Source organism: Homalodisca vitripennis, chromosome 6 (assembly GCF_021130785.1).
Source record: "Homalodisca vitripennis isolate AUS2020 chromosome 6, UT_GWSS_2.1, whole genome shotgun sequence".
NCBI classification, from domain to species: Eukaryota; Metazoa; Arthropoda; class Insecta; order Hemiptera; family Cicadellidae; genus Homalodisca; species Homalodisca vitripennis.
Genome location: NC_060212.1, coordinates 110,163,173 through 110,189,032, shown reverse-complemented (window position 1 = coordinate 110,189,032; position 25,860 = coordinate 110,163,173). Strand labels below are relative to the sequence as shown.

The following is a 25,860-nucleotide window of genomic DNA, read 5'->3' as shown; positions in this document are numbered from 1 at the left end:
AATTAAAAATATTAGGAAAAACATACTTTTAACAGTACATTGTTAAAAAGTTTTAATTACTAGATATAAAAACCATATGGCCATAAATATACACATTTTGGCGCATTTTCTTGATCGTGGCAAAAAGGTAAACTTAAAATATATCATTCAATAGAACCAGCAATGCCCATACAGCCTACGGCATTGCGTTCGAACCTGCGGGCAACTGCTAGTTCCTGATATAAATACGATTTGTTATTATGAAACACAACAGGAAATAGAAATACATCTGAACTCACATTTGTACAACCTTAATATTTATTTGTATTCATTTAATTAATGTACTTGTACACGCCAATTAATGTACAATGCAGAATCTGCCTACAGACACAGGCTGAAAAGCAACAGAACAGAGACACATCCTCCTAGAACATTTTTGTGTAACAGAATAAAAACCCATAAAAAAGAATTGTAGCTTGTTTGAGTGTAGCTTAAGTGTACATACGTATTGCGACCGGGTCGCCGGCAGCATCTAACACAATCAAACTGATTTTTATACATAGCTTACAAAATATAGGACGTCGACGTGTGTATTTAACAATGAAGGGATATGTGAGGGGTGGTTGGTCCAGGTGATATGTAGGTGGGGGAGGGGGAGTTTGAACGTGACAAACAACGATATATCCTCTTTTAGAGTTTTGAAACCAAAACTTTTCTGGAGCACAGAACGATTTACACAATTAGACCTACTGAAAGTCCTTAGAAAAAATCCTGTATAAGAGCTATTGTCGTAAGTAGGAGTGAGAATACTCGCACGTAATTGACTAGGTCTACACAAGGGCAACTAGCCCCACAAGACACTAATCCTAGACGGTCAATGTCACACGTATACAAGTTGTAGTGTCCACGTCACTTCACTGTCACTCGTGGCATCCGAGCACCACTGCGCCGCGTGGCGGGGTACCTCCACGCGGTCTTCACCCTGCAGGCACGGACCAGGTCAGCCTCTGCACAGACAACACATACTATACAGTACAACGTGTACTATAAGTAACATTTATATTTTTGGAACGTGTGACAAAATGGAACTATCACTGTTCATACTTTTTTGACTTTTAACTTGGTAAATGCTTCTATTTAGAATTATATACCCGTGAAATGCTGCCCTGAGGAAGCATTTTAATTGTGCCTAAGGACGTAGTTTAAATTATAGAATTTTATTTATTGAAATTAAATATTAGTAACCCATTTCGGGACGTTTTTAACGTTTTTGGACGTTCAACCACAAAATATTCTTTTTTAAACCATGCAGTGGCAGTAACATTATTTTAATATTCATATAGAAAACAACAATCATATAACTCAATACTGCACAAAGCTTTTCAGATAATAATAATAATAAAAACTAATATAGTTAAAGTAAAAGAAATATTAAATATTTTCCAATTCTAAAATAAATAAATTCTTTTCCGTGTTGATACTGAATATTTCATTATAATAATAACACATTCAAATTTTAATTTTTATATTGTTAAAAATTAACATCCCTATGATTTATATAAGTGGAACTGATAAATTATGTCTTGTTGAGTCCAAGTAAACAAACAAGGATCTATTCACTATTCCGACAATAATCACACAAGTTAATAACATTAATAGCTACAAGAAGTAAGCTATTGTCACAGACAGTATATTGTTTATCTCTCTTACACAGAGAATCTGCTATTTACAACTGGAGATATAGAGAGGAAGGAGAAGCCACATGTTGTGGATATTTGCTGTAACTCATAGTTGGATACAATCTCTATTTGGTACGTTTATTACAACTGGACCTCTGCGGAGCGTGAGTGAGAGGCGGGCACGAGTTAAACTTTCTTTACTGAGTAAATATGTCCTGCTCAAATATCAAGAGCCCTCTGTTAGTTAAACATTTCTAATCGCACACAAAACTCACCTTTAATTTTCAAGAGGTTATAATTTATCAACTTCAGTATAAACTCAATCCAAGTTTTTTTAAGTGGGTAGTTTGAATTTTCACTGAGTTAAAAATACTTAATTTCTCATAAATATTTTAATTTTGGCCGTTTATTAAAAATGATTTAAAACATTTGTCGTGTCTGCAGCCTAAATAAGTTGTAGTATAGATTTAGATACAAGAAGACATTTATAAATAGTATTTTTTTGAGGTGTAAGGGGAAAATTTTCCTAATAACTTAAAAAACCTCACACTAACTAAAATAACACAAAATTTGGTGAATTATATTACAGAACGAACTCATATTTCAAAAAACTTCTTATTATATTGGTATAAAGCAGATTAACAATACAGTTACATCTATTACTGGAATTAAAAGTGTTCTACGTACTGTCAAACTGGAAAAAAACAACTGCCACTGGATTATTTTTAATGCCAAAACATTTGACTGGTAACCAACTCTGTTGAAAAAATAGACCATATGTAAATGAAAGAAAATCACATTTAAATATTTTGGTATGAATATCTTGTATTATTTTTGCAGGGTTGATTATACTATATTATGTTCTTCACTACTTAAGCTTTTCTTTTGCTTTCCCTACATAGCTTGTGAGTACATCGAATTTTGTAAATAATTATTGTATATATTATTATTGTTAAAAAGAATTTTTGTTATTATATTATATATTGGTGAGGTAGAATTTTTTAATGTTGAGTTGTTCAAAATTAATTAAAAACTATCGACGTCTGTCTCAACTTACCTACACGAACCATTCGTCTTTTTGGCTGGAGGAGATGTCGCTAAAACAGAAAGAGAGGATGAATAAACAAGTTTTACTATGAATCTAAATCGTAATGATAATAATGAAGTGTTAAAGTTTATAAGAAATACCTTTAAATAAGTACTAAACAATGTTAAAAAAAACTATCATAGTTTTGTTTTTGAACTTAATACTACATACATAATGTGATGTAAATAATAATATTTTAATTTGTTTATTTTAGATATATATTATTGTTTCCTTGATTAAATAAACACAATAATTACGTATGTTGTAATTATTAGAATCAAACTCATCCTATAATATATGTGTATATTTAGATAGCAATAACATTTGCATATTTGTACGCCACGCATCCATCAATTAATAACGTTCATCAACGTGTATGTGATTATACAGGAGTGTACAGTATACTGTTATTGCCTCAAGAAATAAAATTCTGTATAAACCTGTAATAATTACTAATGTTGATGTATTCAATGTATACAACTATTTTCAGTTCTTTAGTATTTATTGTTTCAAAATTTCTCTATGCAGGTTTAATTAGAAAATATTTCGATATAGAAAATTTGTCAGGATAGAGAAAAATTCTGCTCAAATATGCGGTACAAGCGATGTTAAATAAATATCAAAGGAGTTATTGTTAATTAAAACTAAGTTTTCCTTTCATTAAGCCCAGTTGTTGAACTTATTTTTGGCGGGTTGCACATGAATACGATTATTTTTCTGTAAGCTATAGGTATGTTATTCTACTTGAACTTTACTTTAAATCAATAGATATAATAAATCTATTTATTGTGTATAGAATGTGCCTGTCTTTAGTACAGACGGGCCAAAGGATAAGCGAGCGCGGGCCGTCCAGCCACCTGATTGGTTTGCGGGGGAGAGGGGCGTCTTTTCCAAGAACATTGCTCTTTCTCTTACCGATATTCTCGTGACCCACGAAGGAAGGGCTGGAATATTTACTGATTTATTCAGTTTTCTCGTGGTTATATTCAAATAAAAGGTGTTCCGATAGTTCAGGTTTTTTAAAAATCAATCACAGAATGACAGCGCGTAGGTGAGGTCAATGTTTCGTAGATGGCTAGTAGAGCCTCGGCCGCGCGCTCAGATCCCTTGTCCCATCTATACTGATGTAAAATTTGTAATTAGCGAGAACAACGAAGCACTCACTGCTGGTATCTCATAGCTTACAAATCTCATAGTTTACAAATCTCATAACTTAAAAATGTTACAACTCCAAAATCTCATAGCTTATAATTCTCATGACCAGTCTGTTTCATTTGCTTCCAAATCAGACTTCATACAGTTTGTACTAACCAAAGCTTGTACTCAATGCGGACATTCAGTGAAGTCACTCCTGTATATACGGAAAGGTAGAGAATTGGAAGGTACTTTGTGAAATTCCAAAAATCATAAGTATTTACTACTGGTTGCATATTTAAAATAACCAGGTTTAGTGCTTATTTAGGTAGTAATCAATGTTTATTTTATGTAAAAAATAATTTTTCTTCTATCACACTATCTAATAACAGTAGTATAAAACTTATAGAAATTATCGCCTAATCTTCTGTAATAAAGGCATTTAAAATACAAAACCTTTACACCCAACTACTAAAAACTGTTGCGTTCCAAATATACATTGTGCAAGTTTATATTTAAAAATAGATGAGAAGTTGGGAAATTACAATACATTTTTTCGTAATAGCTACTGCGTAGTATAGATTATATTTAGTACAGACAAGCTTACTCTACCAAATGTGTTGGAAAACTAAATATACTGAACACACTTATAATCTAGCGTTGAAACTGATTCTTCTTCTTTGTTATGTGTTATACGTCAGACATCTTATTGTCTTAATGGGATTCAACCCTGTTTAGGTCTACTATGTTCCTCTTCAATACGCTCTTGCCTTGACTAAATATTTTAGAAAGTTTTCAAACGCTAGGATAAAGTAATGAAAATAAGTTTAAAGTATTTCTTTTTAAAATTACGAAATGTAAGTTATATAAAAAACAGTGGATGTAAGTTACTGTATTGAGCTTACGTTTGGTGAAGCGAGGGGTATGGGGAGCTGGGTAGGTTCGACCGAATTCCTTGAACTAGCCATTCCAAAAATGTGCCATTACACTTACCCTACCCCTCTACACTAGTGAAAACTCTTCCGCACTGTGTTCATTTGCATTATTCAACTTAATATTTTACGCGTGGTTAACAGTAAATGTAATCATGTGATTATTTAATCAGTACTCGTAATTTAGGAACGAACAAAATTTATTGATAATCATGTTTAACATAAGTAAGGGCCTATTTAAATATTGGACACTTTTGTATTTTTAATTACAAAAGTAGTAATATAGTTAATAATACTAAACAATGTTATAGTCGTATTAAAACAATTTCAAGCAATATAATTACTAACCAATGAACATACTCTAATATATACAAATAAAACAAGAACAACAATCGAAACAATATCGTTAATAATACTCTCTAAATACAAATAATTCCAATTTAAGTAATTATATCGTAAGTAAATAATTACAACTTAAATACATGTCATTTTAATAAAAAACGTAAGGAAATTATTCCTAGTGTAGCTTGCGCAATGTGTTTAGAAATACGTGAAAAGTGATTGACAGGGAGCCCCGACAGTTACTCGTGAGCTCCACACAGTAGGCCTACCTGTCAGAGCCGGAACTCCTCACTTTGCCCGGCAGTAGAGGCGGACCCGGGCCTCGCTGTACCCGAGCTGTAGGCCCGCAGGGTGAAGCCAGTTTCCCGGGAGCTTACTGACGATAGTCGTGGCGCCCGTACCGTTCCCGTGGCACCCTTGCGTTTGTTGTACTGTGGACACAGAGGAAAAAACATCAGTATGACTCCACGACGGAGAGAAAATACAAGAAAACCCCTCTGATGGAAAGATATATACTATTGATATTAAAGCTCAAGTAGGATAGATATAAAGGTATACTGAATAAACAAGAAGCGGTGGTTATTTATAATGGCATGAACAGGAATGGAACAAGTTAAAAGAAATAAAATGAAGAAAGAGTTAACGATAGAAGGATGAGTGATACTTAAAAATATGGTGTAAACTTTGATGACGAATGGAAAGGAACAATGTGACATGCAAATGAAAGTAGACACACAATAACAATTATTCAAATTCATAAGAAATACATAGCATGAAAGAATACTCTTTGGATGAAAAGAGGAGTAGAATGAAAAGGAGTTACAAGGGATTACTAATTAACAACTTGAAGCAGCGAATATACAAGTGCGTGTTTTAAGACGAACATGAATAAAGAATAAGTTACGGCAGCACTCAAGCCTCGTGTGAGTTAGATTTACATGTAGCTTCTTTCGTCCTTGTAAGACGTATTCTTAGCATCTGTTATCAATTAAAAGGTAGTGCCTAATATAAACTAGCCGGGTGCTGTAATTGTGCTTGGTGCCAGAGTACGGAGGATTAAGGTTTTGGTTCTATTTTTCCAAGCTGAGATTGTGTTCATGTCAAACTTATCTTTCTGTGTACTTAGATAAACACAGTACAAGACCAATCGACCAAGGGATGAAGGGAAGTAATCGTATGATAAAGATAATGAGATTCCAAATACTCTACCACCAATTCACTATCAACATCCAACACCCTAACTTGATACTGATTGGGTATAATAAGAGGAGACATGGATAATAATGGCACCAATAAAAATACAAATCGTTCGTATAAGGAAAGCATAGGAATGGTTATGAAAAAGGGCGGTTCAGAAAATCCCCTTCATATAATTTGTAACCTTGAAAGGAAGGTGTATTAATTTACTTTACAGTGTTTAGTCATGCTGTATCACTTTTATACCGTATCAATAGCAGTATAGTGGACTAAAAAAAGGAAAGGAAAGAGACGTGCTTTAGACTGAACTTAAAAAGTCAATGTTATAGAAAAATGGTTCAGGATAATGCTATAGATAATTTATTTGTCTTATCGAAAGGAAGGTGTATTATTTTACTTTACAGTGTTTAGTCATACGGTATCACTTTTATACCTTATCAATAAAAGTATAGTGGACTAAAAAAGGAAAGGAAAGAGACTTGCTTTAGACTGAACTTAAAAAGTTAATGTTATAGAAAAAATGGTTCAGGAAAATACTACAGATAATTTATTTGTCTTGTTGAAAAGAAGATGTATTAATTTGCTTACAGTGTTTAGTCACACGGTATCAATTTTATTATCTTAAAGCACTAAAGGATAGGATTGTTTGACAGTATGAGATGGAGATTTACTGTTTTAGATATTACTTTAAATTTAAATTTACTGGAAATTCATAAAATAATAGTTTATATAAAACATATACATAGTAAAAACAGGCAAAATTGTATTATTTTGCTATAAATATTTTATTTAGTTTAGATACAAACTTATATATTGAAAACAAGTTTAAAAAATATAGGTATGCAATAAAAACTAAAAGCTGTTCGGGTTAGCTGATGTTGAGAGCTGTCAAAGATAATATATTTGGACTGATCGTTGATAAGATTATTATTATCAAGATGTGTTTCGTACAAGACATTTCCGGAACTAAGTGAAGGATAACGTTCTTGACACAAGTGGACTATACACAAGCGGTACACTGTACCGCTGGCCAGCCAGTGTTAAGGGATCGTGTCAGATGTCAAAAAATGAAACAGTTGATTTCTTATAATGTTTTTGTAGTGATTTCTTCAGAATATAAAACATTACAGAAGATTATTTATTCACATATTTCTAAATTAATAATTTAGTTCGCAAGATTAATTAAGACTAAAATTATGTTTATAGTTCACTCAAGATATGTTTTGAAAGTCTGTTTTATATAAACCAATATGATGAGGGTAAAATACAATATGCCACCATAAAATTGATAAACAATCATAGAAGTAGAAAAGAACCTTTATTCTTCGGACCTCTCTACATCACCAGAGACTGTAACTGCATAGTGGACTAAAAAAAGGAGAGGAAAAAGACGTGGTTTAGAGAACTTAAAGTTTTACGGTATTGTACAGTACCTATAAAGAAATGGAACTTATAAATTATGATAGATAAAAACAATATAAAATATTGAACTTTAAATGTTTATATTAAGGAAAAACATCTATAGTTGCGATAAAGCTATTAGCTACTTCTTATGGTTTAGTTTAAAAAAATCTGTTTTATACATAGGATGTATTAAGAGGAGCTTAAGTGATAGAGAGGATTTTTGTCACAACTTTCCTTCTGTAACATAGGCATTTTAAATTTATTTCCTTTAGTTTTCGTGCAGTGTCGATATTTGAAGTTCTGATGCCCTAGGTCGATCAAAATACTACATCTCGAAAAAGTTATTGTAAAATATTGTCTAGTTTGTATACTTTATTAGATAAGGATGTATATAGTATTTACAGTATTCACAGAAAACTGGCCAGGAAAATTAATAAGCATTGTAAACACGACAGATCAGCAGCGGATAATTCATGATACTTTTATTTGAAATACTGTACAAATTATCAAAACAATTTAAGTAAGACCTGCCTGATATATTGGCTCAAAATTCGAGTTGGTGACAGTTTTATTCTTCTTTGACCTAAACATTATTCAATTTTTGTTAATCTGAATGTTTATAAATGACAACTTATTTTAAATTCAAAGTGGTGTATAAATGACAACAAACTTTAATTGGCCAAAAATGTAATTATTGGTAATTTCAAGAAATACAATTTTCATAATTTACAAAAAAAATACAAAAAAAATTTTGCTGTCGTGTTGAATGAAAATTGAACTGAGTAATTGAGTATTCATTTTTTTAATACGTACAGTGAGCGCTGAGACCATAAAAGTGCAGCGACCGCTTTATTAAATACCGGCGACTAATATACCTAATGAAATTTTGAAAACAATTTCACGTTTGATGACGAATATTTTGCTATATTTTTTTAATAAATGGAAATGCTTCATAACTGCGGACTCTCTGAATAAGTCTATTGGAACACTCACCACTAGGTATGCGGAAAGGGTAACCAGATGCTAAGTACTAAAATGAGGACTTTTGAGGATGAAAAAGGACATCAAAATAAAAAGGAGGACAGTACGAAACATTCTTATCAACTTTGTGAAAAACATTATTTTATTTGTACATTATTAGAAATACGCACATACTGTATTGCTTGTAATGCAATTAAAAAACTCAAATTGGATTTGTTTGACATATTTATCGAAAAATAAAAGTAATTCGCATTTTTAAAGTGTATATTGACGTATAAAAGTATTACTTGAGGTTACTATTTGGTTTGCTGCATAAAATTGAATTAATTATTGAATTATACTATTGAATATATTTAAATTTTTCTATAAAATGTTATAATTAAACTAAAACTAATTTTTTTAATAATTGAAATAAATTTATTAATTGCATCGATTCATTACATTATTAGCTATAATAACAGACACACATAAGAAATTATTACTTTAACACAAAATTATTTAATTTACTATAACAAAATTAACCTATCATTCATAATACATAAATAGATAATGTAGGGGTAGTAGCGCCAGTTGAACTGAGCGAATAGAAACATCAGTGAGTAGGTGACACTATATACAACACTCAACATACAACTGAATCTAACAGCAGTTCACATGGCATGGCATTACGGCTGATATAACTTTTCATGGCCTAACTTCGGTACTTTGGAAATTGGAAGCATTTTTAAGTGATGCTACTATTTTTGAACATTTAAACGTTCGCAATAAAGCCGAACGTTTGACATAAGTCTCGAAAAGCCGGGAGGACAGGAGGATAAGTATGAAAAAAAGGACATGTCCTCTCAAAGCTGGACGTTTGGTCACCTTGCTTGGGGAGAGTTCAATTTTTCATACTTTAAAGAAATAAAAAAAATAATTTAAAACTTTCAGAATGGTTGACTGTTCGTTCAAAGGGGATAAAATTAAAGTTGGTTTGACTGTAAAAACTCACGTGGCATATTGGCGTTGTAGTTTTGTTGTGGATGGCCGTGTGAACTGGCCTGACGTCTACAGATGCACACGGACAGAGCTACCACACAGGCACATAGCACCAGCAGACTGCTCACTGCGATCACTACGAACAGCGTCATGCTCATGCCGAACACTGTGCTGCCGTTGGCTTCTGCAACATCAGGTGGATAATCAGCGATTTGTGGTGCTTCAGTAATCAGTACGTGTTGAATTTCTGCTTTAAGTAGGCTATGACGTTCTTCACTTAGTTTTCTGGGGCCTAGCCAGAATTTTCGAAAGTGAGAAAAGTTTATCTGGAATGAACAAGCATGGACAATGTGACATCTCAGCTAATACCAATGAGTGTGAGTTACAGGGACGTAGCCAAGGAAAGGTTCATAGGGGGCCGGAACCCCCCCCCAAAATTTTCAATTACTTTTTAGTAACCGATTATTATTTAAATAATTCAGTATTGCTGACATGTACTGCTGAAAGATCGTTCTCAACACAGATACAGCCTGATTGCTATAGACTCATTAATAAATTATATATTTCTTATCATTTATCCTTGTTGATCTATACTTCGAGAGGGTCCGTACCCCCCCCCCCTTGGCTGTGCTACTTGTTCCGTTTTATTAAGAATTACTACCACATTACAATACCAGAGCCTCGATAATATCTGGATGAGAATTTGAATTAATTTAAAATGAACTAAAAATTCGTTTATGAATGATTTTTAAAACAGATTTATTTAAGTTATACAACGATTTTGGCAAGGACGTAGCCACCGAGTTGTTCTAGGGGCCCGGACCCAAATTAGCAATTTTTCAATATTACTTTTACAGCAAACGATTAGTATAATTTCAATAATTCCGTATTACCGACATGTACTGTTGAATGATCGTTCTCAACATTGACACGGGTCAAGAGCTTTTTAAGGAACAAAATGGGGAATGAGCGGTTGACAGCACTTCCCTTACTATCTGTCCACTACGGGAAAATATCAGTCGTCTTAACCCCCCCCCCCTTCCACCTAACCCTTTTCATGGCTACGTTCTTGATCTTGGCTTCAGTGTTTTACAAATGGCAGTTTATATTAGCAGTGGAACCTTGCAGTTATATCTTAGACTAGCGAGATAAACAAATATAAATATACTATCAATTGTAATGTAAGTATTTTACGGACTTGCTGTATGCTCTTGTTTTGGCCTGTTCTTTCTTATACTATGTTAATTAAATATAATTATATAAGTTTAGATATTTAATTGATTTACAAAACATCTGATTGTAAACTAAAATCGAATAAAGACCTTATTTATAGAGCGTCCACCAGATTAGGGAATTTTGGTGGAGAGGAGCGAAACAGGGCAGTTTAATTAATTTACAAATTTAATCAACATGGCTCGGCGATGTGTGAAACAGCTGCGTCACAATATCGTCGTATTATATGGATATCGAAACGGGTGTGTACGGCTATCAATATGTGCATAACTACATGGAGCTTCTAAGAAACTCCGCACACACGTCTGTCCAAGACGTTTATCTGTGTTGCTTACTTCGTATCATAATCACTAAATTAGTTATTAATCGTAATAGTACTCACTTGAGTAGTAAATCACTTGATTTCTTACTTTCTGATCCTGATTATTTGCAAAACAACAGACTATTTATGATAGCATAATTAAAGCCATTGAAGAGTCGAATGAAGGAACAAGAACGTAGCCAGCGACGGAGGGTCCAAGGGGTCCGGACCCCCCAATTTTCAATTACTTTTTTAGTGAACGATTATTATTATTTAAATAATTCAGTATTACTGACATGTACTGCTGAAAGATCGTTCTCAACAAAGAAACGGATCAAGAAATTAAAAAACAAGAAATGGAATGGATAAACAAAATGGGACCTTACTGTACGTCCACTACGCAAAAATATCAGTTGTCTGGACCTCCAAAAATTTTTTTCATGACTACTTTCTTGCATAGGAATTTAAAGCAGTAAAAGAAAGTTAGAAAACAACGCGCCAGGAAGTTAAGAATTAAATCAATAATTTTGAAAACATCTTTGCTGTCGTAGCCTTGTAAATGATTGCAGGTCTGTGGAGATGAAGCTTAACATAAAGGAAATGGAAATCGATAGAGTAGAAGGACTTGTAAATATATTGGTAAAGTCCGTGATAAGAAAATCGGACTATTTTAACCAATAATTGTGCAACTGGCTGAATTGGAAACAGTAAAAGAACAGTAATGCTAAATCTAAGAATATGTATATATATATATATATATATATATATATATATATATATATATATATATATATATATATATATATATATATATATATAAGATGATTGAATTAATTTCCAGTGCAAATAAAATCTTATATTTGACTCAAGGATGTGGTAAATCTTAGTTAATAGTTGATGCACAGAATAGTTATGAATACAATTGTACCGATTGTATTAAATTGTAATTCTGGGGTAACTGGATTACCGGTGGAAGGAGTAGGCCCAGAAGAATGATAAGGACTGGACAGTACAAAAGAGCCTTCTATCAGCGGGCGCGCATCTCAGATGGGAGTGTTTAATAACGAAATTGAGAGGTGGGATGAGGTAGACGTGCCGTACCTCCCGTCTCAGTTGATCGGAAGTAGTAGTAACGAGTAAAGTCTTTGAAAGTGCTTAGAGTTATTCTTGCTAATCGTCATCGAACTTGCGGGTAAGTGAACTTTTTAACTGGAGTCCAGTCAATATTCATTCTTAGTTATTTTGAATAATTTTGGGGAAAGAAATATTGTAAAAATTAAATTTAATGGGAATTTAGAAACTTGTCCTTTTGATCTGTGCAATATAAAACTTGTTGGTGCAGTGAGCACATGTATATAAAATGTTATGTAAAAATACTAAAAGAGTTTTGTGGTTGTTACAGATGCTTTCAGCAATTTTAAATTCTAACACTGAAAAGAAGTAATATTTAAAGTAAAGTAAAGAAAATTAGTAACAAAATAAAATTGAATTTTGAAGATAAATTAAAGTGAAGAATTGCCAGATCAGATTAGAGTGTGAAAGTTTTGAATTTTGAAAATTGAATAAAAGACAAGCTGTAAGAACTTTGTACATTTTGGAGTGACGAATATATTACAAGTTTGAATTTAAAAGTCATCAAGAAGTTTTTATTTTTATTTTAAATCCAGTAATTATTTTCAAGAAGAAGTTTTATTTTAGTTTGAACTTTATTTATTTCAGAAGATTTTCTTTTCCTTTTGAACCTTCACAAAAGTTTAAATTTCAAAGCTAACCCCTCATGTGCCAGTAAAACGGTACACAATAATTATTAATTATATTAATGATAAATGTTAATAAAAGAAAGGAGAAAAACAGAATATTAGTGATTAGCATGTATAGAACACAAAGTCTTATAGATTTAAAATTCTTAAAAGTAATGAATAAAAGAAATTATTGGGAAATAACTGTTAGAAAACTATAAGCAAACAAAAACTATCATTGAAATACATACATATCAGGATGTGTTAAAAGTTATTCCTGGTTACCATATCCCAAACTATGAGGTACACTATTCAGAATGTTAACTAAGGCCATAATGGTAAAGCCAAATATTCTGAAGAAGAACCATATTTAGTTTAATTATTTTTGAATATCAATTAATTTGGAAGATTATCTTAAACAAATTTTAAGCTTACTTTAAGCTGTCACAAAATACGGCCAAGACAGTTCACCTTTCGATATAATGGCCAATAAGGTGTTTAGATTACACATTATGATGTTAGTATTTTAAAAGTGTAATTCTTGAGTAAATGATAATGGACTGATCCTACTCTCAAGGCTATGGTCCTTCTTTCAGAAATCGTGTAATCCTTCTTCAAGAATTGATGTGAGGCGCTTGTGTAAAGTCTATTCCATAAAGGCATTTAAAGACTAAATAAATCAGGAATGAGGCTCGCTGATTTTTCCCTTCCTTCAGATTTCGCATTTCGCTAGGGATTGCTAGGACTCACTGGAGCATGTGTTGCTGATGGCCTCGTCTGAGCCGTCAGCACAATGGTTGATGCCGTCACAGACCAGATCCGTGGCGATGCAGAACTCCCGCTGAGTGCACTTGAAGTCCTGACACGAATGTTCTGTAACAACAATCACCATCAGACACTGCTCACACAATTCTGGATTGTAGGAGTTTCAGGAATACTATTCTGAGTTTAAAATGTATCGAGGACCACCCTTGTGGCCGCAGAACGCTTTTGGTCTGAGCCTGACAGTAAAATATAAGTCAATGTCCACCAAACGTGCTAAACACACACACACACACACACACACACACACACACACACACACACACACACACACACACACACACACACACACACACACACACACACACACACACACACACACACACACACACACAATATATATATGTATAACAAGAGACAACACTTACACTGAGGGCAATAGTGAATATGATTGAGTCAATATTGATAATTGGACTATCTCTTGACCATTCCATAGGCTTTAAAGCTTTTCAAAGAACAAACTTAACCCTGAAAGTAAACTTTTTTGACATAATTAAAAATATTTTTAATTTTCTTATGCTTGTTATACTACCGAATTAAAACGATGAAATCTGCACCTTCTATTCCACGTATTCTACATTGACTCTCTGAGCGGAAGAGGTTTTTTAAACTAAAAATAACGCACAATTACTAAAATAAACATTGATTAACTTCTATCAAGAATCAAGAATCAAGAAATTTATTTATAATAAACATTTACAATCTTGGGTCCCAACAAATTACAGATAATTTATCGTTGGGTTCCCATCTTTACTATAACACAACATCCTAATATAAATGTGTTCTAATCACAAAAAGAAAACCGATTGAAAACGCGCTTTTGGCGTCGGTGCTTTCAGCCATTACCAATGGAATGCACAGCCAGACTACAGATAAAGTAATAGCATAAACATAGTGCCTGGATTAAACCATTGTATAATATACATGATCGACATATTCTATATTCACGACCATCTACTACTAATATTCCATTGAAATGTATTACAATATGTCAACAATAGTTCAATATAATGTATCACCTGCAACAAACACACACACACGCACGCACACATACGCACATACACACGCACGCACGCACGCACAACGCACACACACACACACAACACACACACACACACCACACACACACACACACACACACTTTATTCTGTAAGAATATAAGTCCAATTTCAATGTATAAGATAGAACACCATTCACAGGTACAATTATATGAAAGGTTATACAATATAATCTATTTTCCCTAAGCCTTAAACGTTCACTAGTCTACTCATCACTTTCCATTTCAAGTAGCCAATCAAGTATGTAAGGTTTAGCAACGTAAAAAATTTTAAATTTTAGCAGTTCTATAGGTATTTGATTAAATATTTTTGGAATAATGTAACTCAGCGAATTTTTTTTCCCGTATGTATTACAAAATCTCGGCAGTTTATATTTATCTAATTTCCTAAATGCATAGCACGTTTTTATGTTTTCTGTTTTAAACGAATCAGATAAGTAGTATTTTTTGAATGATTTTTAATTTTAAAAGTTGTTTGGCATTTAAGGTATTGTAATCTGTATAGTAAAAGGCTATCAGGAATTTGTAAATTGCGCTGCAATTGTGGCACGCCCACCATTTGATATAGTGTTTCTTCTTTGCAAGATATCCACCCGGTTTATGATGTAACTTAGAGGCTGTACCCCATACCTCTACCACCATACCGCATCAAGGATTCAAACATCGACTTATAAATTAGCTTGATTGCTGAACCGGGAAGGGGTACTTCTTAAGCAGTAGAGTTTTCGCAGATACAGCTTTTAATCTTTTTATCAATTTGTTTATATGCAATTCCCATTTTCAATTTGTGGTCTATAGTGATGCCCAAATAATTTGTTTCCGCAGCCACTTTTAAACTTTGACACAAACAACTGTTTTCATTATGGTTATATAAGCAAACACAGTCATGGCTTTTAACTATTGGAGGTCGATCAGAAATATTATGAGAGGAATGAAAGTTTATTACGAGGGTTTTTTTTTAGAATTTATAATTAGTTTTCTGTCGTGAGCCCATCTAAGCATTACATTATAATCAGAAGAAATGAGGGATTCTGCCAGATAGAAGTCCCTTGTGAGCCACCACGAGTGCTGTGTCATCAGCGTACATAAACAAATGTCCATGAAAATTTTGTTTTGAAAGACTATTAACATATATATTAAACAGAATTGGGGCCAGAACACTACCTTGTGGGACTCCTTGGTTAGCTACTCTGTATGAACTATATTCATTGGAAAATTTTAACAGAAAATGGTCTATTTTCCAGGTAACTTGCGAAGCACTTTTAAAATGTAGGATTCAATTCCGATATGTTTTAATTCATCCAGAAGTATGGCATGGTCAAGTGTATCGAATGCTTTTGAGTAATCGACAAAAATGGCTAAAACCTGCTTTCTGGAATTTAAATATGATAATTTATAAAATTTTGTAAAATCGAGCAACAAAGTCTCTGTCCCTTTATTTTTTCTGAAACCATGCTGGTTTTCACAAATTATTTTATTTTCTTCCAAATATTTAATTTAGATAGTGTGCAACATATTTCTCGAATATTTTATCCATAACCGATAAAATAGCTACAGGCCGGTAATTTGAGGTTAAGTTTCTGGATCCTGACTTAAAAATTGGTCTTATAATAGCAACTTTAAGATTGTCTGGGAAGATTCCTGATTTAAGTGACAATCTTGATAATAATAGTAATTTGGTTATGTGTTTAAAAAAGTGTAAATTCAAAATAAAATCAACTCTACTGAGGAAATGATTACATATTAAATACATGTTCTCCATGGAATGTTTTTCCATTCGTTTTCCTCCGAAAATCTACTTTTCATTTATAACAATACTTTTTAATGTTTAACATAGACTGAAGCGTACAAAATTACAATTCAATAAAACATTGGGTTAACATTGTTCTTGTATTTCAAATATCAAAGAACAGTAAGAAAAATTATAAAAATAACGAGGCCTTTCAGGAAGTATTAGAAAAGTCAACTAGTGGTTTTTACGTGGACGTTTAATTTATGCAATATATAACTAACATTTTTAACATTTAAGTTCCATATTAACCAATACATTTAAGGTTTTGCTAAACATATATAATTGAAATATGATCGTATTTTATGTGTTATTTTTTACATATTAAAACCTTTCTGTAATTATATTTAATCAATTTATCGTAATTAAAAATATCAAAATTGATATTTAGGACTGATATTAAGTTTAATTTTGTCAAATATATGTATAAATATGATGTTTTCCTGTTTAATATTTCATCGCTTCCTTAATAATTTGCCCATTATATACAAAAAAGTCTAAAGAATGTCTTTTGGATAGGATCGCTCAGCGGTCATCCTACAACGAATAAGCACGCTCAACTTGACTTGCAATAACTCGCTAAACTATGCCATTGGCATTTTGTGTATAGTCAACACTATTTTTGTTTTATCCTTTCTACTTATCTACTCCACAATGTATTTTTGTTTTCGAAACAAAATTTTTTGATATTCAAAATATGATGCTTATGAACAATAACATAATTTGACAAAAGTTTATTATTTTAATTCACCCAAAATCCTGAGAAGCAGTGATATTCTGGGACCAAACAAACTTTCAAGCATTTAAAATTGACGAGTGGGCCTGTGTTCGTTAACTAACACAAACAGTAAATGTCAGTCAAGGGACACTACAATCAAAATTATTGTCACAAATACAATTATTTGGCGATGAATTTAGCCAAACTGGCGTGCCTGTGTAGTGTATTTGATGGCCGCGCAGGGAGTGCTTTGTTTGTATAAAATTATCAGGTCAACAAAAGCAACAAAGGAATGCCGTGAAAGCGGCTGTACTGTTTGTGGCCTGCCTGCACACCGCTATACGAGAGGAACCTTGTCAACAAAGCTACTGTAGAGTGTTGGCCACGCCATGCCGCTCTTGGCTCAGCCGATTATGGACGCAGCCCTTTGACTACGGTAACAATAATTGATCATTAATCAACTTCAACTCAGTTCTATTCGTAGTTTCTACTTTTAAACATCACCCTCAACATTTAAATATGTTTGTGAGAGCGATTTCTAAGAACAGTGTATTGAATGGCATATTACTATGATATGTATATCATTGTTTCTAATTTTTAACATAATTCTCCAGCTTTCAAATGTTTGTGAGAGAGGTTTCTGAGAACAGTGTATTGAATGGCGTATTACTATGATATGTATATCGTTGTTACTTATTTTTAACATAATTCTCCAGTTTTTCAATTTGTTTGTGAGAGAGGTTTCTGATAACAGCGTATTGAATGGCGTATTACTATGATATGTATATCGTTGTTTCTTATTTTTAACATAATTCTCCAGTTTTCAATTTGTTTGTGAGAGAGGTTTCTGATAACAGCGTATTGAATGGCGTATTACTATGATATGTATATCGTTGTTTCTTATTTTTAACATAATTCTCCAGTTTTCAATTTGTTTGTGAGAGAGGTTTCTGATAACAGCGTATTGAATGGCGTATTACTATGATATGTATATCGTTGTTTCTTATTTTTAACATAATTCTCCAGTTTTCAATTTGTTTGTGAGAGAGGTTTCTGATAACAGCGTATTGAATGGCGTATTACTATGATATGTATATCGTTGTTTCTTATTTTTAACATAATTCTCCAGTTTTCAATTTGTTTGTGAGAGAGGTTTCTGATAACAGCGTATTGAATGGCGTATTACTATGATATGTATATCGTTGTTTCTTATTTTTAACATAATTCTCCAGTTTTCAATTTGTTTGTGAGAGAGGTTTCTGATAACAGCGTATTGAATGGCGTATTACTATGATATGTATATCGTTGTTTCTTATTTTTAACATAATTCTCCAGTTTTCAATTTGTTTGTGAGAGAGGTTTCTGATAACAGCGTATTGAATGGCGTATTACTATGATATGTATATCGTTGTTTCTTATTTTTAACATAATTCTCCAGTTTTCAATTTGTTTGTGAGAGAGGTTTCTGATAACAGCGTATTGAATGGCGTATTACTATGATATGTATATCGTTGTTTCTTATTTTTAACATAATTCTCCAGTTTTCAAATTTGTTTGTGAGAGAGGTTTCTGAGAACAGTTTATTGAATAATGTATTAATATGATACTTTACTGAGCTTCATTATAGTCTCGGTGTCTGTGATGTCGAGACGATCGGAGTTCACTTTTAAGTTATTGTACTACCGGTTAAGTACCATGTTCTTATTAAGTTATAAGTTACAACTGTAGTATACAACTGCTGGTTTGGTTTTCAAGAACCATTTACTTGACTCCGTAGAAGAAAAAATGTAATATTGTTAGTATAAAAGATGCAGTGATTTTAATGCACAGTTTATAGTTTTTAATACGTGTTAAAAAAACAGACAATAAAAAGAGTATATTTTAAAACTTTTCGTATTTTTAAATAAAATAGGATGATGAATTTTATACGGAATTGACTTTTGATCGTTCAAATGTTCAACGTAGGCTATCTCATTTTAAATACATGACTAATACACATCAACACCTTTTATTTTTTAGTAAAATGATTTTACTCAAAGACAACCTCACCTTTATTACTTCCTTGTTCAAAACTTTAGAAGTTTTATACGTTTACTTCACAAGAAAACTTCTAACACATAACAGTGTTTCAGGTTTAAACATTCTACTAAGCTCAATACAGTGTGACTGTAGAACAAGTTATAATTATTAAAAATACATTAAAACAATTTGTACGTTTTATAGTCAACAGTAGTTACTCGTAGTAGTTACATAAACTACTTCTGTTTGTTTATGTGCAGGTACATTTATTTTTATAACCCTAAACATATGTAAAATAGTGACCATACAGAATTCATCAACGGATTTGTATTTATGTTTATAAAATGTAACATCCCAATTTTATAATTTGTAGTAAAAATCGACAAATGAGATAAGCATTCTATATCTAAGTAATGTATATAATTTCACATTAGTTTGAGATTTTTAGAACTATTTAGCAATGCTTCAATATTTTAGCAGCGCTCAAAATCATCTTATTGAGACAGCGGGACTTTCTAAAAGTAATTCATTTCCATTATAATACAGCACTGCTATACATTCTTCTGAATCAGGTGGAATTGCGCAGTCGGGTCTATTCACGTCGGCGTTTCCGATTCAGGAATAGGAAGAATAGGAATCGTCGGTGTGGGGTTGGAACTGATGTCACGTGCCACATACACCTGGTGCATAGGTGACCACGTGACTACCAACTCTATCATACACTAATGTATTTATACACGGTGGCTTTTTTTAATAGGCTACCATTGTGACCTTGGAAACTATAAATCTTGCAAACTTTAAATGGATGACCTTCCCTTATGTTTATAGTAATTTTTAAATGTGAGCATAGAACTCCTAAAAACTGTCGCCATTTTCCATTTTACTTTCTTACTGAACACTGTATTTTATTATTATTTTCGATTCGAAAAGTAATTTAAAGTTATTTCAACTCAGGAACCTTTTTACATTTTCCTTGATTATGGAATTGAACATTGGTAAAGCTCGTTTTAAATAGGTATCCGTGTTTGAATGCCATTGCAAATATAAAAAATGAAATGTGGAAATTTTTCTTTGTTTAAAAAGTATTAGTAGATACCCGTACAATATTTTTTTGAACACAACCACTTAGTAGCTTTATTATTGAATAAAGCGTAATTTTATATTAAGACACTGAACGGAAGGAAACACTCTTAAAATGCGAGTAAGTCTCCAATAACTTCCTTTTATTGCAGCGTCCTGGTATCTGACGCTGTCTCAGACTTGACTCATGGAATCTGGGGTCATGTTCGTCTGAAGAGATCCAAAGAAAGTCGACGATGCTCAAAACGAAACATTGGATGAGAGAATGACACTACCACTTCACCTATTTATAGATGTCTCTGATGACGAAACGATGTAAATGTTTCGTTTTGCGCTTCTTCGTCGTTTTTCTTTGGATCTCTTCAGACAGACATGAATCCAGGAGTCAAGTCTGAGACAGCGTCAGATACCAGATGCTGCGATAAAAAAAGGTGAACTGGAGCTAAACTCAAAATTCAATTGAACCAATCCTTCCTACCATAGCTACGTTATGTGTCTCCAATACTGTTTAAACATTTAAAAATATCTTAAAAAAGAGAAAAATCTACATGTGTGTAGATTTGAAAGAAATAATATACAATGGGCGCCTATCGTAAAGGTTCACAATGTTCTCAACTCTATAAGTTATCTGAACACTTCAGCTCTCACATCTCTGTTATTAAGGGAAATATAAAAAAGTGGCGAGGTTAAACAGGACAAAATTACTTTTTCAATCGAAAATAACAATAAAATACGGGATGTAGCTTGAGAAAAAAACAAAGTTAAACGCCAAATTAAAAATAATATTGAAAACCATATGGTTCTCAAGATCACAACGGTGGCCCATTTAAAATATCCACCCCGTATGAATGAAATATTGTTACAAGAGATTTTCGTAACGTGGAACCCAGTTCAAGCCTTGATGGCATATAATTGTCTCAAATTATCACTAAATTACTAAGAGGATCTACTGTTTGTTGTAGAGAGAGAAGGGTGAACTGACTAGGGTCCTTGACGGCGGTGATGACCAGAGTGAAGCCGTTGCTCTCGGTGCCCCAGCCGTCAGTCACGTACTTGAGAGTCACGAAGTTGGTCCGGGTGAAGATCGCTCCGACCGCCTGTTTAGTGTTCCGGCAGTTCAGGTCCGCCTGTGACACATCAGAAGGATATTTGAGCACATTTTATCAAGCAAGGCATAATATCGCTTAATATCGAGCAGGTCAGTGTTGAATTGGACTGTGAAAATTGTGTGAAATAAAATTAGTTGATCGGAATATTGTTGTTGGCTACGCTTTACAGGTCTCAACTTAGTAACATTAACTTTTGCTCCCATAAGTTGCAATTAACAAGAGGCTCTCGTTACTGTTTCCAGAGACTTTAATATTGATATGGCAACCATGGAAACAGGTAATGCAATCTCTGTCTCTAACATGCTCCGATTATTGAATGCAATTGCACTATAAAACCCCAACACTCTGAAATACACGTATTGACAATATCCTGACCAGCAGGCTTCGGAATGTTGTCAAGGTTAGTAACATTGATGATTAGCTGGTCGATCAGTAAAATTTTATTACAGTTTTTGAAAATAGTAACAACAATGAACACCACACAAACAAAAAATCAAAACAAATACATTTTTATATAGAAAACAAATACATATTGAAATAGATAAATCTTTTGAGTGCCTAAAAGAAAGGCAGTTGGGAGATGATGGATGAGGATTCTTTGGTTAACTAACTTTTTAATAAATTATTTAATACTTTTTATGAAACATTATGTAAATCTATGGAACTTTAGTCCACCCATAATTAGTAAATTTACAATGCTTAATTATCTTTGGAATAAAAACAATTTAAATGGTATAATAATTCTTTGGATAGTGAAAGAGCGGCTACGTTTAATCTATTAAATGTATATAAGTATTTAAGAAATAATAATTCTGAGCAAACTCAACTAGCTTATAATACATACTTAGTTACCAAAACAGAACATACAGACCTCACCTAAATCAGGCAAAAACACAAACATATGAGCAACAAATTGAAACAGTTCCCAACAGATGCAAAGCAGCATGGGAAATAATGAATTACGAGTATAAGAATTCTCATGAAGAATTAATTAAAAGTTGCTTTTTATATTCTGTGAAATAAATTTCAAACTAAGCTATGAGTGGGGCATTTTCCATCATCATATGCTACAAGAATATAACACTACGTCTCCAGGGTTGGAATGTATTCCCTTCTGGTGTGAAAAATTGTGTGATGTCTGAAGAAGGGGGATTCCGATCCTCGAAACTTAATTACTGATAACAATGGCAATATTCGTAGGCCTCTTATCCTTCCAAATTATCGTCAATGATAACTTATAAGGCACGATTATGAGTAGAGCTCTAGTGTCACCATATTACACGACTAGACAATATTTTACTGCTTGATATGAGCCCACAGTTCTGAGTCAGACCTAGCTGTAATAGCTCTATAACGATTCACTCATTCGTGCAAACATTAAAAAATTATTTAAAATGATAGGCTACATCCTAGAACTGTGCAATACCTAATCTATATAATGAATGTCTGTATGTCCTTTATAGACTCAGAAATGATTTGACCGATCATTATGAAATATAATATATATATATATATATATATATATATATATATTGAATCGCAAAAAGTACTTGCTCCGCCTGGACTAAGTACTTTTTTGCGATTCAATATTTATTGAAATTAAATTAGGCTATAAATTGCCACTTATACAAATTTAATGAATATATATATATATATATATATATATATATATATTATATATATATATATATATATATATATATATATATATATATAGTTATCAAAGCGCCTGCACATTATAAACTGCAATTACGAAACAGTTACGTATATTAAATAGCCAAACACTATTGGAAGGAGCTGTTTTTATGTATATTTGTGTATTAAAAAATGTTCTGGTTAAAGTTTTAGTGTTAAACCGCTTTATAATAAAGTACATGTACGTGTACAATAACTGTAAACATACACTTTTGACAGATTTTCATGATCGTGGCAACATGGTAAACTATACATCGGCGTTAGAAATATGATTCACTTGATCCAGAAGTGCTCTACACGGGCCAAGCTTACGAAAAGCGTGCGAAGCCGCGGGAATCAGGTAGTTGAATATATTCGTTCATTATAAAAGGTCTCATGAAGGTCTAATGAGATAATTATCCCCTTGCTGTCACTATTAAATTTTAATATTCAGTCCTATTGGTGTTTGACAACATTATTAACTTTAAATTAGTGATTAACAGTCCAGCGTCCAATTAAATATGTATGTGTGGGATCCATAATAACTCACTATAATGTCATTTCACTTTATATGACAGTCCATCCACGTCATTCGCCAATTGATAGATGCCCTACTTGTGACATTCGAATTTAAGTGCGAAAAAAATAAAGATAGGAAAATTTCTAACACTAAGGTCTAGTAAAATTCTTTATCAAGATTAGAATATAATAGAAAACAGAATGTATTAAATGTTAATTGCAAGTCTATCGCACCTACTTCCAAAATGAATATCTGAATCGAGAAGTTTTGAAGAAATAATGCATTAAAAAGAATTGATTGTTACATTTGTGACACTCAACAAAATGGCAATACATTCTGATGAAATATAATAAACGTAAACCGACGGTCTCTTAAATATGAGACAGCCGAAGACTTGGGTTTTCACGTGACTCAGAAATATCCCGTAATGAATGTTTATGAGACATGGAAGTGCTCGAGCATTTCGCAACTCAAATATTCTTGAAAGCCAATTCCAATGCTAAGTTATTCAACAAGTCAATCAATTAAACAAACCTCCCTCAAACACTTCGGTGTTGACTTGTAACTGTTCCTCACTGATGTAATTCCTTTTAGTGTGTCTTTACTGTTTTAACTGTTCAAACATAGTTTAAGATGCCATTTTAGTGACTGTTCTTAAACGAGTGTTTAGTTATAGACGTAATTACTTTCAGCATTGAAACACAATTAATAATAGTCCAAGTTGATAATTGTGGGTATAGATTATGGGTTGATAAAACCACTTTTGTACTAACTTTAGGATCTATTGATCTAATAGGATCTAACCCTCGGATTTATTGAGTGAAACAAACAATTGACACAGACTGAGAGTTTGAGAACAAAACTGGGAACAAAAAGGCACTACTGATGGGATCGGTCGTACATCTATGTTTCGATATTATTTATAGCGGTTGGTTGGACCCTTATTTGAGTGATCTGATAGACAAAATTTTACAGGATGGTTTGACCAACACCTTCAAATGGACTATTATGAATGCATAACACCGCGGTACTGTACTAGCGGCCTTCATGAATATAGCTCAATAAAAACATGCGTTTTTACAACTTAACGTTTATTCGTAGAGCTATAGGAGTAGTCTAGTTTAAAAGATATAACTAATAAATATCTGAACGTTATTTTGTGAAAAATCTATAGAATATTGATTAAAATCTATATAGATTAAAAAAAATCAAACTGTTTGTATTTCATCGTTTAAAAATCATAAAACATGCAATTTACAAAAAAATAAAAGCGTTTTGGTGCGCGTAATTATAAATTGTACCACATGGACGAAACATATAGGGTTGGAGATCTCTAAGGTTGTAGTAATAAATAATAGGTATTGCAAAGTATACTTATGGCAAATAAAATAAGCACAACTTTTAGATTTAAAAATAAAATTATAACTTGCCACTTAGTTGCCAAAATAGAGTATAATTGTATACTCCAATGTCTGAAATATCGATGATAAATGTAAACGGAACTGGAACTAGGTACTTTTTAGTGCATCTTGTTCTCTTAGGACAAGAACCTTACACATTTAACCTAGTCCTATAAGGACCTTTGCGCTACTTCCGGAGTGACAGGATATTCAGGAAGGGTAAGGTAGGGGGTTTGGCCGACTCCTATCGAGATCCACGAGGAAGAATTTTAAGGCACTTATCTCAAGCCATAACCCTTTGGAAGAAGGGGAAGCCAGCTCTGAACCAACCTCTCCAATTAAAGCAGGCAGGGGATGGCACACCCTTATGTCTAGGCTAGCAAGGACCTTTGACTCTTAGGGAACCAATCCCACCATCTCCAAAAGTCATCTCCCGCAATAGACTACACCTATCGAATTAGCCTTGCATCTCAGAATCTCAACATTTGCGGTTAGTGATGTGCCACTCCTGGACATCCATAAGGTTGCCCAGATTTAAGTGACACATCGGTTTTGCTGAGTCCACTGTGGGTTAGACTGGGAGGTATAAACCAGCCAGACGTGAACCCTCACGGGTACTGTTATACATGAGGTTTAACATTGCTCTTATGGGGAAACACTCAAGGTTGCTTCACTATGGCTGGCTC

At 32.9% G+C, this 25,860-nt stretch overlaps 1 protein-coding gene across 1 annotated transcript in view; it reads right to left on the bottom strand.

Moving 5' to 3' along the window:
* Nucleotides 1-274: 274 nt before the first annotated feature.
* Nucleotides 275-25,860, bottom strand: part of LOC124364716 — a 286,928-nt gene continuing 261,342 nt past the window's right edge. The window contains exons 3-8 of the mRNA XM_046820407.1: nucleotides 21,454-21,598; nucleotides 13,737-13,859; nucleotides 9,727-9,897; nucleotides 5,423-5,584; nucleotides 2,716-2,755; nucleotides 275-986 (exon numbers count right to left, since the gene is read on the bottom strand). Coding sequence (XP_046676363.1) covers nucleotides 5,442-5,584; nucleotides 9,727-9,897; nucleotides 13,737-13,859; nucleotides 21,454-21,598 — 582 coding nt within the window. The 3' untranslated portion in view covers nucleotides 275-986; nucleotides 2,716-2,755; nucleotides 5,423-5,441. The remainder of the gene's footprint in view (nucleotides 987-2,715; nucleotides 2,756-5,422; nucleotides 5,585-9,726; nucleotides 9,898-13,736; nucleotides 13,860-21,453; nucleotides 21,599-25,860) is intronic.